Source organism: Amblyraja radiata, chromosome 37, assembly GCF_010909765.2.
Source record: "Amblyraja radiata isolate CabotCenter1 chromosome 37, sAmbRad1.1.pri, whole genome shotgun sequence".
NCBI lineage: Eukaryota > Metazoa > Chordata > Chondrichthyes > Rajiformes > Rajidae > Amblyraja > Amblyraja radiata.
The window spans coordinates 6428141-6441482 of NC_045992.1; the positions used below are offsets into that span (position 1 = coordinate 6428141).

Below are 13342 nucleotides of genomic sequence, written 5' to 3' on the forward strand. Positions count from 1 at the left end.
GCTGTTATTGGAGGGTAATTTAACTGTCTGCTGCATACGTTTACTGAATAGCTTACCTTAAACACAGTACTGTGAATAGTGCTCGAGTAACCAAGCAGGTGCAACACCACTCAGTTATTCTGGAGAGAAGGAATGGGTGACGTTTACGCGTTGAGACGTTTCGGATCGAGACCTATCAGTCTGACGAAGGGTCTTCACCTGAAATGTCACCCATTCCTTCTCTCCAGAGATGCTGCCTGTTCTGCTGAGTTACTCCGTTATTTTGTGTCTATTGTTGGTGTGAACCAGTATCTGCAATTCCTTCTGACACACCACCTAGTTATTGTTACCTGATCTACATTTGAAATGAAATAAATGTGCAGTCTATTCAGAACATGACTCGATGGCTGTGGAAGAGAGATATAGCAACTCTATTCACTGCAAGGATGGGTTTAAATGCCAGACGACATGGGCTATGAATTAGGAATTGAAGCGTAAACAGGGAAGTTACAAAACTATTTTGTGTAATGTTGTGAAAGAAGTTAGCTGAAAATGCCACTGAAGCAGAAAGAGCAAACAAATACCACGGTGGGGGCCACAGGAGCTGGAAGAACCAAAGGCCACGTATTCCCTGAGCCCAAATATTCTCTGGCAGTCAAGTTTGCAAAGCCTTGGGGAAGAGCAAATGGCAAGTCCCACTCCTCGTTAACTGCAACTATGATGATATGAAAACGTCGCACAGTACAAGTAGGCTCATCTCCCGGGAGCGTTGTTGCTCCGGCTTAGTTAATTAAGCCCTGTTAGCAGTGTTGGTTTCAGGTAACGTTCAGTAGTTTAGTTTAGAGATACAGTGCGGTAAACAGGCCCTTTAGCCCACCGAGTCAGCTCCGACCAACGATCCCCACACACTAACACTATCCTACCCTAAGCGCACTAGGGACAATTTACAATCATACCAAGCCAATTAACCTACAAACCTGTACGTCCTTGGAGTGTGGGAGGAAACCGGAGCTCCCGGAGAAAACCTACGCAGGTCACAAGGAGAACGTACAAACTCCGTACAGACAGCACCCTTAGTTGGGATCGAACCTGGGTCTCTGGCACTGCAAGACGACGACTTTGCTGCTGCGCCACCGTGCCGCTTGTGTTGTTGCACCTGGCTTGGTTAATCAAGCCCTGTTAGCAGTGCTGGTTTAAGGTAACATTCAGCACTAATACAAGGCACCCAGAGAGTGAATATAGTTTTCCCTCAGTACTTTAACTCCCGGTGCCAGTCTGCTAGTCTAGGATTCTCACAGCACTGCACTAATTGTCAATACAGATTACAACATCGCCAATGAGGCAAACTGACAATTGGGAGAAGCCATGTACATGGTAATTGGGATTAGTATAGATTGCATCTCTGCACCAACTCAACTTCATCCTGTCAACCTGTGAAAGTACAAAAACAAATAACCTCCTGGCCCTGCTCGTGATGTTTCTGAACATTTTCACAGCTAATAAGTGGCGTTTTGATTTCCTTGTTGAACGTGTTCAGTGGGTGCAAGGACATGAGGCTACCGGTTAATAGAGGGTTGAAAATTGTCTTTCAGGCAATGGTGAGCTGAGTAACAAGGAGTTCATCTCCATCATGAAGCAGCGGCTAATGCGTGGTCTGGAGAAACCCAAGGACACCGGCTTCACTCGACTAATGCGAGCCATGTGGAAATGCACGCAGGAGACGGCCTGGGACTTGCCCTATCTATCCAAGTAAAGAGAAAATAGAAATGCCTCGGTTGCACATCAACCCTGAGCATCTTTAGAGTCTAATCTCAAGATTATCGGAAGGACTGACCTGGGATGTGCTGATGCCTTAACTCGTGGCACTTTGAACTACTGGGGTCTTGTTTTCCAATTTTGCCTTGCCTTTTTCTTTTAAAATGTGGGAATGTTGTATGACAGGTTGTACATGTATCCCAGTGGGTGTGAAGCAGCAATTTACTCTTAAGATATTGACAGACTGAAGATGTGTATTTGCCTCTTGCAATCTGCAACCAACGTGCTTGTGGACCAGTGTTGGCAGTTACTGTAAATGAGCTTGATTACTATGATGCTCACAGCCCATCAAAGTAGCAAAGGTCACCACAGTACACTGTTCTCATAGGGTCTCTGATGCTAACACGTGCAGGATTAGATTCACTCCTGACTCAGCTGTATTTCACACTCACAGAACAGTTACTGTCAGACTTCCCAAAATGACGGCACTGGTCTTTCCCTTTATGGGGTGTGTCTGCTGGAATTAGAACAATAACCTCGCTCTGACCCCCACCACACAGATCTGGAGGTCATCTTACAAGGGGAAACCAAAAAGTTAAACAAAATGTATTTTTTTAGATCCTCACACAGTTCAAAATCTGTTAACTTAGAATTAACCACCTCCATTAGTGTTTAGATCATAAATTCAGTTTTTCCTCCCGTACCCCCAGCTATTTGTTGTCATGGACTCTTCAACCAAGCACATAGTTCCATCCAAGTCCACATTTTGCACGCTGGGTAAATGCGCATCAATGCAAATGAAAATGCCATCCATCCAGCCAGTGAGGGTTTGGGTTAATAAATCCAAATGGGTGATGGAAGGTCCAGAAGGGATTGTGTGAGAGAATGACTAGAAACCTGGCCCCAAAAGAACGGGATTAAACTGGGCAGATTATCAATGTCAATGCATGAATGTTGTGAATAGTAAAACAATGGTTTTACTAGTCTGGAGGGTCACCCATTCCTTCTCTCCAGAGATGCTGCCTGTCCCACTGAGTTACTCCGGCATTTTGTGTCTATCTTCAGTAAAACAATGGAATCGGGGTAAATGCTTGAAAGTTCAGATCGGTGAATAAAATAAAGTATTCTTTCCCATTTCCCAAAATGAAATCATGTAGATAAAATGTATTTAGATAAAAGTGCTTGCAGCGAATGCCTGGTCTAAAATTATAGACTCAGTACTTGAAGTAGGACTTGAACTCGGAAAGAGACAAAAAGTGCTGGAGTAATACATTTGTCTATTTTGTAAACCAGCATCTGCATTTTCTTCTGTCTTGAAATCAGAAGGCAGTCACTGGGTAGAATCTTTGCCTCCGGTAACAAATAATTTTTGCTTGTTTTTGATTTTTTTAAATAGTGTGTATTTATTGCTCCATGCTAATCAGTGCTGAGTGAATCTCTATTGATGCACCTTTTAGCAATAAGTTATTCATGTTACCGATTAGAATAGTTGTCTCAAATATGACAATACCAGAATAATCAGGAATATTGCGGTGATTATTGTAGCTTCTACACAACCATATTCTGCATCCTTTTTTCCCCCAAAGAGCAACATAGGCGAAAGCTTTTTTTTTTAAAGGCTGCACCTTTAAGGCATTGATATAAAATAAAGTATAATGTTTTAAATCATCAGAAATGATTTGAAACTGCACTTTCCTTTTATTTAATTGCAGGACTAACATCTGCTGACGAGTGTTTCATCAACATCTCCCCTCACATTACCTAGGAGCCAGAGGCTAAAGTTTCTCATCCCAGTTTTAATTCAATGCTTATGGATTTGTGTTTGCCATTACTGCTCAGGCAATTCTTGCTGCTGCTACCAATATAGAAGTCTATAAATTATCAACAGGGGCAGCTGGCAAACGTTGAACACATTTATATGGTAGTCCAATGTCTGCTATTTTATTGAATATGTAGACATGTATTTTCTATGCAGAATGGCCAGTGTGGTTTCAATATTATTTACTCGTTAGTGAGAAGGGAGTCCTTTTCAGGCAGTTCTGCAATAAATACAAATGTCAAAGCTAATAATTAAAGTCTGAATTAAACACCTTTCTGTTACTGTCTCTTTATTTTAAGGCAATTTTAGGACATGGAGGCTTTAGAAGGGTTACAGAGGAAGTTTACCAGAATGGTGCATGGATTAGGGGGGGGGGGGGGGGGGATTGGGTGAAGGTTGGACAGACTTGGATTGTTTTCTCTGGAATGCCAGGGAGAACAGAGAGGTATATAAAATTATGAGAAGCATAGACAGACCCCTTTTCCCAGGGTGGAAAAATCAAATACTAGAGGACGTAGCTTTAAGGTGAGAGGGACAAAGTTTAAATGAGATATGCAGGACAAGTCTTGTACTTGGTGAGGGTGGTGAATGTTGGGGATGGTGGTGGAGGCAGATACGATAGAGCCTTTTAAGAGACTTTTGCATAGGCATATGGATGTGGAGGGATATTAATTAGTTGCAGGTAGATAAAAAGTTTGTCTTGGTGTCATGTTCAGCACAGAACACTGAGCTCAGCAAGTCACTGCTCAAATTCTGATACCTGTTGAAGTCCAGGTCTGGAAACTGGAAGAGTTGCTGCTTCATCAAGCCTTCCTCCCAGCTCTGCTTTTGTGAAAATCCATCTTGTAAACAGGAAACTCTGTGGGTAAATTATCAGCAGATATATATACACACACAATCTACCTTTGACTCTTCTGATTTTCGACTGCCATTTGGGTGTGAGTTACATGCACTCAATAAACTGCAGATGCTGGAATGTGGAGCAAAACACAAAGTGCTGGAGGAACTCAGCAGACCAAGCAGCATCTGGGGAGGAATTGTCCAAACAAGTGTCCCGGCCCAAAACATCACCTGACCATTCGCTCCCCAGATATTTAGAGTATTGCGTTCAGTTCCGGGCACCATATTATGGGAAAGATATTGTCATTTGTAGCGCAGGAGGATGAGGGATGATCTTACAGAGGTGTTTAAAATCATGAGAGGAATATATCAGGTAGATGCACAGAGTCCTTTGCCCAGAGTAGGGGAATCGAGGACCAGGGGATATAGGTTCAAGGTGAAAGGGAAAAGATTTAAAAGGTAGACAAAAGTGCTGGAGAAACTCAGCGTCTATGGAGCGAAGGAAATAGGCAACGTTTTGGGCCGAAACCCTTCTTCAGAAGGAATCTGAGGGGTAGCTTTTTCACACAAAGGATGCTGGGTGCATGGAACAAGCTGCCAGAGGAGGTAGTTGAGGCTGGGACTATCCCAACGTTTTAGAAACAGACAGGTACATGGATAGGACACGATTGGAGGGATATGGACCAAATGCAGGCAGGTGGGACTGGTATAGCTGGGACATGTTGGCTGGTGTAGGCATGTTGGGCCGAAGGTCATGTTTCCACACCATGACTATGGTGCCTGACCTGCTGAGTTCCTCTACACTTTGTATTTTAGTGAGCTAGGCATTTGAGATAAATGTCAATGAAGTGTAGATGTTCTCCATTATTTAACAGTATTTAACTATGGACTGTAAGCATTGGTTGCCGTGTTACAAAATTTCCAACATTGCATCTCCTAAGTTGTCTCTCACACCTGTTCCGTTCTTTTTTAATTTGGTTCCTTTCCGAAAGGTGCAACTAATTCTCCTGCTGCCGATACGATCTAAATCCTGAATGCACCTTGTATGAAAGACTTTCCCCTGGTTCTTTTCCCCCCTCATCTTAAATCTGTTCCTCTGCTCATCGAATCACCATTGAAACCAGCCTCTACTCCGTTTAAACATACACGACTTTAAACACCTCTGAGGAGAACACGCTGGTTTTTCCAATTTATCCGTGTTGCCGATCTCTTATTTAATAGGAATTTAAATTTAAAAAGGGTCATGAAGCAGGACAATAAATTACCATAGAACCACATTTACAGTTGCCTGCTGTGCAGATGCCAAATATACAATTTAAATGTTCCTGCCCATCTGTCACATTTTGGAACGATAGCGTAGTCCCTGCTTTAGTTCTGCATCAGCTATCTGTGCTGATCTCTCGTCTTGGCAGCTCACCGTGCTAATGTGATTGTGTTGGTATTCATTGACTGTGCAGAGCTTTGCTGCAATCTCAAAATGCGCCACTAAGCCCTTGTGATGTGGAGGACACATTTCCTTTGTCTTGCCTAGGTCAAGTCAAGTTGCCAAGCAAGGCTTGTGGTTTTTCGCACAAACACGCCGCAGTACATGTACAATGGAAACCTTGCTTGCAGCAGCATGTAGACTCAAACAGCACACACACAAAAAACTACTTGTAAAGTACTCAATCTCTACAAGACCATAGAATGTTTGGGCTGCACAATGGTCCAGGTGCTTGGGCTTCTGCCTCGCTGCACCAGGGACCCAGGTTCAATCCTGATCTCAGGTGCTGTCTGTGTGGAGTTTGCATATTCTCCCTGTGGCTGTGTGTGTTTCCTCCCACGTCCCAAAGACGTGCATTCGGTTTGTAAGTTAATTGACCTCTAAATCGTCCATAGTGTGTAGGGAGTGGATGCGAAAGTGGGATAATATAGAGCTCTTATGAAGGGATGGTCAATGGTTAGCATAGGTTCAGTGGTCGAAGGGCCTGTTTCTATACTGCATCTCTAACCTAAACAGTTTAAGAAAAAGACAGTCTTTAGTGCAAAAAAAAAATTAGAATACAAGTCCGTGGTATTGCAAGAAGTGTCAATTGTAGTGTCCAATTGCAAGGTAGGGTTTGGATTGTGCAAGTGCAAGAACCTGGTGGGGTGAGAAAGTGGCTCTTCCTGAACTTCTGTCAAATTCTTGAGACTCGCTGAAACTGTGTCTATCCCTTTGCAGGTAGACGAAAATGCTGGAGAAACTCAGCGGGTGAGGCAGCATCTATGGAGCTAAGGAAATAGGCAACGTTTCGGGTCGAGGCCTTATCCCTTTGCATGCTCTTTGTCACCACTTCACTATTTGCCAACTCGCCTTTGTGGTGGAGGGAACTGCTCGCTGAGTTACTCCAGCGTTTTGTGTCTCTCACCTTTGTGTTATTTGGCTGCATTCCACAAGCTCCCTGCATTCCAGTCATATATTAAACATGTTGAGGCCCCTGCCCTTGATACCTGTGGTATCCATTGTAGTTACTGACTCAAGATTCAAGAGAGTTTTTTGTCATGTGTCCCAGATAAGACAATGAAATTCTTGCTTTGCTTCAGCACAACCTTTCTCAATCCAAAAGTGGCTCATTTTTCCTAACTCTTTGTTAGTTAGCAAATCCTTTATCTATGCCTTACTCCTACCCTATGCAATGTTATATATATATATATATATATATATATATATAGTGCAGTGACTTTATAATGTGGTCCTCTATTAAACATCTCCTGGAAATCCAAATACATTGCTGTTCTTCATTATCCGCTGTTTGTTACATCTCAAAGATCTCTATCATATTTCTCAAATACTATTTCCCTTTCATAAAACCCTTGTGTAGGAAGGAACTGCAGATGCAGGTTTACACCGAAGATAGACAGAAAATGCTGGAGTAACTCAGCGGGACAGGCAGCATCTCCGGGAGAGAAGGAATGGGTGATGTTTCGGGTCTGAAGAAGGGTCTCGACCCGAAACGTCACCCATCCCCTCTCTCCAGAGATGCTTCCTGCCCCGCTGAGTTACTCCAGCATTTAAAGTCCATCTCCAACCACATTCACTCTACTTGATTGCCTTTTGATTTTTTTTATCCCTTACCCCCTGAAGAATGCATTCCATCATTTCCCAAATGACAGATGCTTAGCTACACTGGCACTTTTCCAGAATCCAGGGAATTTTGGTAGAATACAGCAGTGACAAGACCCACCCTTTAGGGCCACTGATTCCCATCCCCGACAGAGGAAGCCGATGATTAGCACCACAAACAAGGAGTGGCTGCTGGAAAACACCAGCATTCTGGAGTAAACTGAGGCCCACAGGAAAACTAGCTACAGCCGGGTCCAATTCATGGTCGTTGATTAGTACGGGTGTTGGAGATTATGGGGAGAAGGTGTTGAGAGGGGAAGATAGATCAGGCACGATTGATGGGCAGAATGGTCTAATTCTGCTCATATCACATGAATTAACCTGATCCTTGCCAGCCCTACCCCATATAAACCAGGAGTTCCAGCCAGGAGGGAGAAGGAGAGCAAGCTACTGGGATGAACGCAAGTTTGCCCTTGCCTCCTCACCGACGACAAGGGATTGTGCCCTCCTACAGACTGGGAACTCTGGACGTTTCTGTTGTTGGAAATAAAGCCTATTGGGTGAGTTCACCTTGTGACGAGTGAACTAATTACTGATCCGGTGTCATGATTGATGCCACACAGCCAATACATGTTCTGCACCCACATCCATTCAGTTCTTTAGACCTGTTAGATTGCCTAATATTACCAAACAGTCCTCTCATAAACTAAGGTTGTATTCCCAATCTCCCAACCTACCTCACTGCAGCCCTTGCACTTTTTTTTTTGTAATATGCACTTTCTCTGTAAATAATGCTATCATGCTGTAGCACTATATTCTGTTATACATCTATATGGCTTGATTGTACACCTATGGTATAATTTGACTATCAGCTTTTCACTGTATCTCGGTACAGACACAAATTGGGCGGAGCACCAAGGCAAATTCCTTGTATGTGAATACTTGGCCAATAAACTTACTTACATGTAAAAATAGTCATAAATCAAACCAAATGTAATATTTTTAGTCCAGTGATGGAGATTGTGTTGTTTTGGGTGGAGGTTGGGAATGGGATGCAGGGTTTGGTGCTGATGAAATGTGTAAGAAGGAACTGTAGATGCTGATTTGAACCGAAGCTTCTTCATACTAACAAGGGACTCGACCCGAAACGTCACCCATTCCTTCTCTCCAGAGATGCTGCTTGTTACTCCAGCATTTTGTGTCTATCTTTGTTTGGTGCTGATGATACATAAACGATGACTACCACTGTTAATGGAATTTGTTGAATATTACATGGAGACTAATGAAAGCATTGGTGAAACTCTGCATGTGTCCACCAGCCCTGATTGTACCTGTTTCTATACAAAGTGTGACTCTAGTGTGAAGGACACCATTCCTGGGTGAGGCCTCATCTTTTCAGCTAAGTTAGAGAGAGACCTGACAGAGGAAGTTAAAATATACAACAACATTTGAAGGAAGATAAATTGGTGCTGGAGTGGAATGTGTATGCTCTGCAAAGTTAGCTGACAGGATAATCAATTGTATTGTCGCCACACTAAATCTGATGCTGTGAATCTGATGTTGGCAAAGTGTTGAAGGCTGTAAGAATCTGCCACCTGCTGGTCGAGTTTAGTATTTCTTCTTTTTTTTAAGACAAAGTGCTGGAGTAACTTAACAGGTCAGGCCATACGCCAATTGGAGGAACAGCACCTCATATTTCACTTGGGCAGCTTACAACCAAACGGTATGAATATTGGTTTCTCTAATTTCAAGTAACCCTTGCTTTCCCTCTTTCTGTCCCTCCCCAACCTAGTTTCACTGTCCCCTTGTTTATTTTTACTGATTGTTTTGCTTCTATAACCTTCCCCTCAGCCAACAATGAACCATTCTACATTTCCTTGATCATCGTCTGCTTTGATCTGCTGTTTTCACACTTTACATTCCCTTTGTACTTTTCCATCTCCAGTTTCCCTCTCCCCTGACTCAGTCTGAAGAAGGGTCTCGACCCGCAACGTCACCCAGAGATGCTGCCTGACCCGCTGAGTTACTCCAGCATTTTGTCTCTATCTTCGGTATAAACCAGCATCTGTAGTTCCATCCTACAGCATTCTCCATGCTGCTTGGCCCGATATGTTACTCCATCTTCAACATCTCACTTAGTCAAGCCATTGTCCCCACATGCCTCAAAACTTCCATAATAATCCCAATAGCAAACAAAACAGTTGTGGCCTGCCTAAATGACTACCGCCCTGTCGCCCTAACCCCCATAGTAATGAAGTGCTTTGAACACCTGGTTAAACCTCACATTACTGCCAGCCTCCCCTCATCGTTAGACCCCCTCCAGTTCGCCTATCGCCCCAAACGTTCTACAGAAGATGCCATCTCCACTACGCTGCACACAGTACTCATCTGGAAAACAAGAACACCTACGCCAGAATCCTGTACATTGACTTCAGCTCAGCCTTTAACACCATCATCCCACAGAGACTTGTGGAGAAACTAACCCTGCTGGGCCTCAACACCACCCTGTGTCAATGGATCTTGGACTTTCTGACAGAGAGACCGCAGTCAGTCCGTGTTGGCAAGAACACCTCAGGCTCGATCACGTTGAGCACCGGCTCCCCTCAAGGCTGTGTGCTCAGCCCGCTGTTGTTCACATTGCTCACACATGACTGTGCTGCTAGATTCAGGGACAACAGGATTATAAAATTTGCAGATGACACCACAGTGGTGGGACTCATCAGTGGAGAGGATGAAACAATGTACAGGGAGGAAGTAAAACAACTAGTGGGCTGGTGCGGCAACAACAATCTAGAATTAAACGTAGAAAAAACAAAGGAGATGGTTGTCAACTTCAGGAGGGCGCAGCCCAAACACACACCCCTCAACATCAGTGGCACCACAGTGGAGAGAGTGGAGAGCATAAAGTTCCTCGGTGTGCAAATTACAGACAGCCTCACCTGGTCCAGGAACACCACTGGGACCGTCAAACGGGCCCATCAGCGACTGCACTACCTGAGGAAACTAAAACAGGCCTCACTCCCCACCAACATCCTCAGGACTTTCTACAGGGGCACGGTGGAGTCTGTACTCACGTACTGCATGAACACGTGGTACTCCAACTGCAACTGCTCAGACAGGAAGTCTCTGCAGAGGGTAGTGAGGGGAGCAGAGAGGATCATTGGCGTCTCGCTACCCTCGGTACAAGAACTGTTCCAGAGCCGCTGCCTGAAAAAAGCACTGAGCATAGCAAAGGACAGATTGCACCCATTCCACACACATCTAGATCTCCTGCCATCAGGAAAGAGATACCGTGGCATCAAAGCCTGGACAACCAGACTGCTAAACAGCTCCCTTCCACAGGCTGTGAGGCTGCTAAACACTCACTCCACCTGATTCTGCTGCTTTTGCACTGACAATTTAATAACTGGCACTGAGTAATAACTCTGGCACTGGCTCAGGCCACTTAAATCAGCTGCCCTGGACATTTTATGACTTTTTTTAATTGTATTTTAATGTTGCTTTATTTACCTGCACTTTTTTTTAAACTATTGGTTTATCAGGAACTGGATTGTTTTTATTTATGTGTGAAATGTTTACGTTTTTATGTGCGATGCCCCGGTATTCCCTGAGAAACGTCTTCTCATTTTGCACTGTACAATTGTTGCTTTGCATGATGACAATAAAGAATGATGATGATGACGTTGTGTCTTTTTAAATAATAAACCAGCATCTGCAGTTCCTTGTATCTCCATTAGTATTTCTTTACCTTTTGGCTGTACTACAGCAAGTCCTGCTTCCTGTTGTTTTACTTGTGTGCAGGAGGGAGATGTTTGAACACATTTCGCTTGCCCTGCATATTGTGATAAATTGTGCAGCATAATATAATCTAGTCTCCCATCCCAACCCATCAAAATCCCACCATGTAATGTCTCAGAGTTGCAAATGAAATCCTGGTCAAAATGTGGATGTAATTTTGGGGCAAGAGATCGGGTAAGTTCCTCTGTCACCCTGTTATGTGATTGAACCTGATGGGTGAGATTATTCTGATCTTATTAATGCCTTGCAGTGTCTATCCCTTGCACCCAAGCTGTCATCCACTAAAATCGTTTCACTCATTTAAATGTCTATTTCAAGCCTCGGGCTCCATCTCGTTAAACTGTAGCTTGACGTGGAAAAGCAGCAGATTAGTGGTGAGTGTGAGGGGATTGGAGAAGGCATGAGAATGGGATTGAGAGGGAAAGATAGATTGGCCATGATTGAATGGCGGAGTAGACTTGTTGGGCCGAGTGGCTTAAATCAGCTCCTAGAACTTATGAACATTGGTGATAATAAATACAAAAAAGACCTTTGCATTCAACAGGAGAAAATGTCCACAATAGGCAACAGGGTGTTATTTTGCTGACATTTAGCAGCATGAATGGGACATTCATCAAACTGGACAATTCATTATGACTCTGCTACTGATCCTGATAAAGATGGACATTCACAGATCAAATGTGAGAACATCCACCTGATATCTCTCCAAGGTCTTGGCTGTGCCTGAGGCTGCATCAGTTCGGGGTTTTACTGGAGAATCGGAAACCTGATTGAAGTATATCAAATTATGAGAGGCATAGATTGGATAGACAGCCGTAACCTTTTTTCCCCAGGATAAAAATGTCAAAGACGAGAGGGCACAGCATTAAGGCGAAAATGCAAAATTTAAAGGAGAATTTTAATGTGCAGGGCACATTTTATCAAGAATGATTTAGTTTAGTTTGGAGATATAGCTCGGAAACAAATCCTTCGGTCCACCGAGTCTGCACCGACCAGCAATCCCCGCACATTAACACTATCCTACACACACTAGGGACATTTTATATTTATACCAAGCCAATTAACCTACAAACCTGTGCATCTTTGGAGTGTGGGAGGAAACTGAAGATCTGGCTGGCTCGAAGGGCCGAATGGTGCTGGCTCGAAGGGCCAAATGGCCTACTCCTGCTATCTCAGAGAAAACCCATGCGGCCACGGGGAGAACATACAAACTCCACACATGTAGTCGGGATCGAACTCAGGTCTATGGGCGCTGTAAGGCAGCAACTCTAACATTGCGCCACTGCGCCACTCATATAATGGTTTACTTAAGTAAAGGGCTTTGTATTCAAACGTTTGACAACATCAGATTCATCACCACTTGTTCAACAGAAACATTCTAGCTTTATTAAATCCTCTCGGAGACAAATGGACATAAGAATGTTAACAATCTTCACTTCATACACTTGCATCTATCCCACTCAAATTTATAGCCTGCAGAAAAGTAGCATCTGTATTCATCATCGTATTCTCATTGCTTGCCTACTTTTCCTGTGTAACTGTGTCTTTTATTTATACACCAGCACTAATATGAATAAACATTTGTCGCCAATTTACAGAGGTAACATAAATACCCAGGAAGTTAGGAAGGAAACTCAATTCAGTACAGGCTACTGATGAAAAATTATGGTGATGCAGTTCTAATTCACATTTTAATGCACATTTCTGGTTTGACACCAGCATTAATTTAGTAGAAAGATACTTTAATGGATGAATTATGAGCATGGATAGGAGAGGCAACAGTTTTAAACTCAATCCTGAGGTCTTGATTGGATTTTAATGTGAAGTATCATAGTCAGGAGATCTTAATTCGGATGCAGTGAGTAAGTCTGTCTAACTCTAAAAGTACATGTAGCCTTCATTTTATAATGATAATGAGGGTTAAACAGTCGGCCATTGATGTCATTAGTCTGAAGAAGGAGGAACTCGCCCCGAAACGACACCTATTCCTTTATCCAGAGATGCTGCCTGTCCCGCTGAGTTACTCCAGCTTTTTGTGTCTATCTTCAGTTTAAACCAACATCTGC

The 13342-nt window shown here is 43.4% G+C and overlaps 1 protein-coding gene and 1 long non-coding RNA gene across 5 annotated transcripts in view; one reads left to right on the forward strand and one right to left on the reverse strand.

Moving 5' to 3' along the window:
- micu1 (mitochondrial calcium uptake 1) overlaps positions 1-3824 on the forward strand; it is an 81326-nt gene extending 77502 nt beyond the window's left edge. For all 4 annotated transcript variants that reach the window (XM_033012418.1, XM_033012416.1, XM_033012417.1 and 1 more), the window contains 2 exons: positions 1572-1728; positions 3447-3824. In XM_033012418.1, the coding sequence (XP_032868309.1) occupies positions 1572-1728; positions 3447-3462 (173 nt within the window). In that variant the 3' untranslated portion in view covers positions 3463-3824. The remainder of the gene's footprint in view (positions 1-1571; positions 1729-3446) is intronic.
- LOC116966315 lies at positions 2344-8657 on the reverse strand. Its single transcript, XR_004409993.1, has 2 exons — positions 8616-8657; positions 2344-2740 (listed from the first exon to the last, which is right to left on the reverse strand). It is a non-coding gene; the product is annotated as an uncharacterized LOC116966315 (long non-coding RNA).
- Between the last annotated feature and the right edge of the window lie 4685 nt (positions 8658-13342).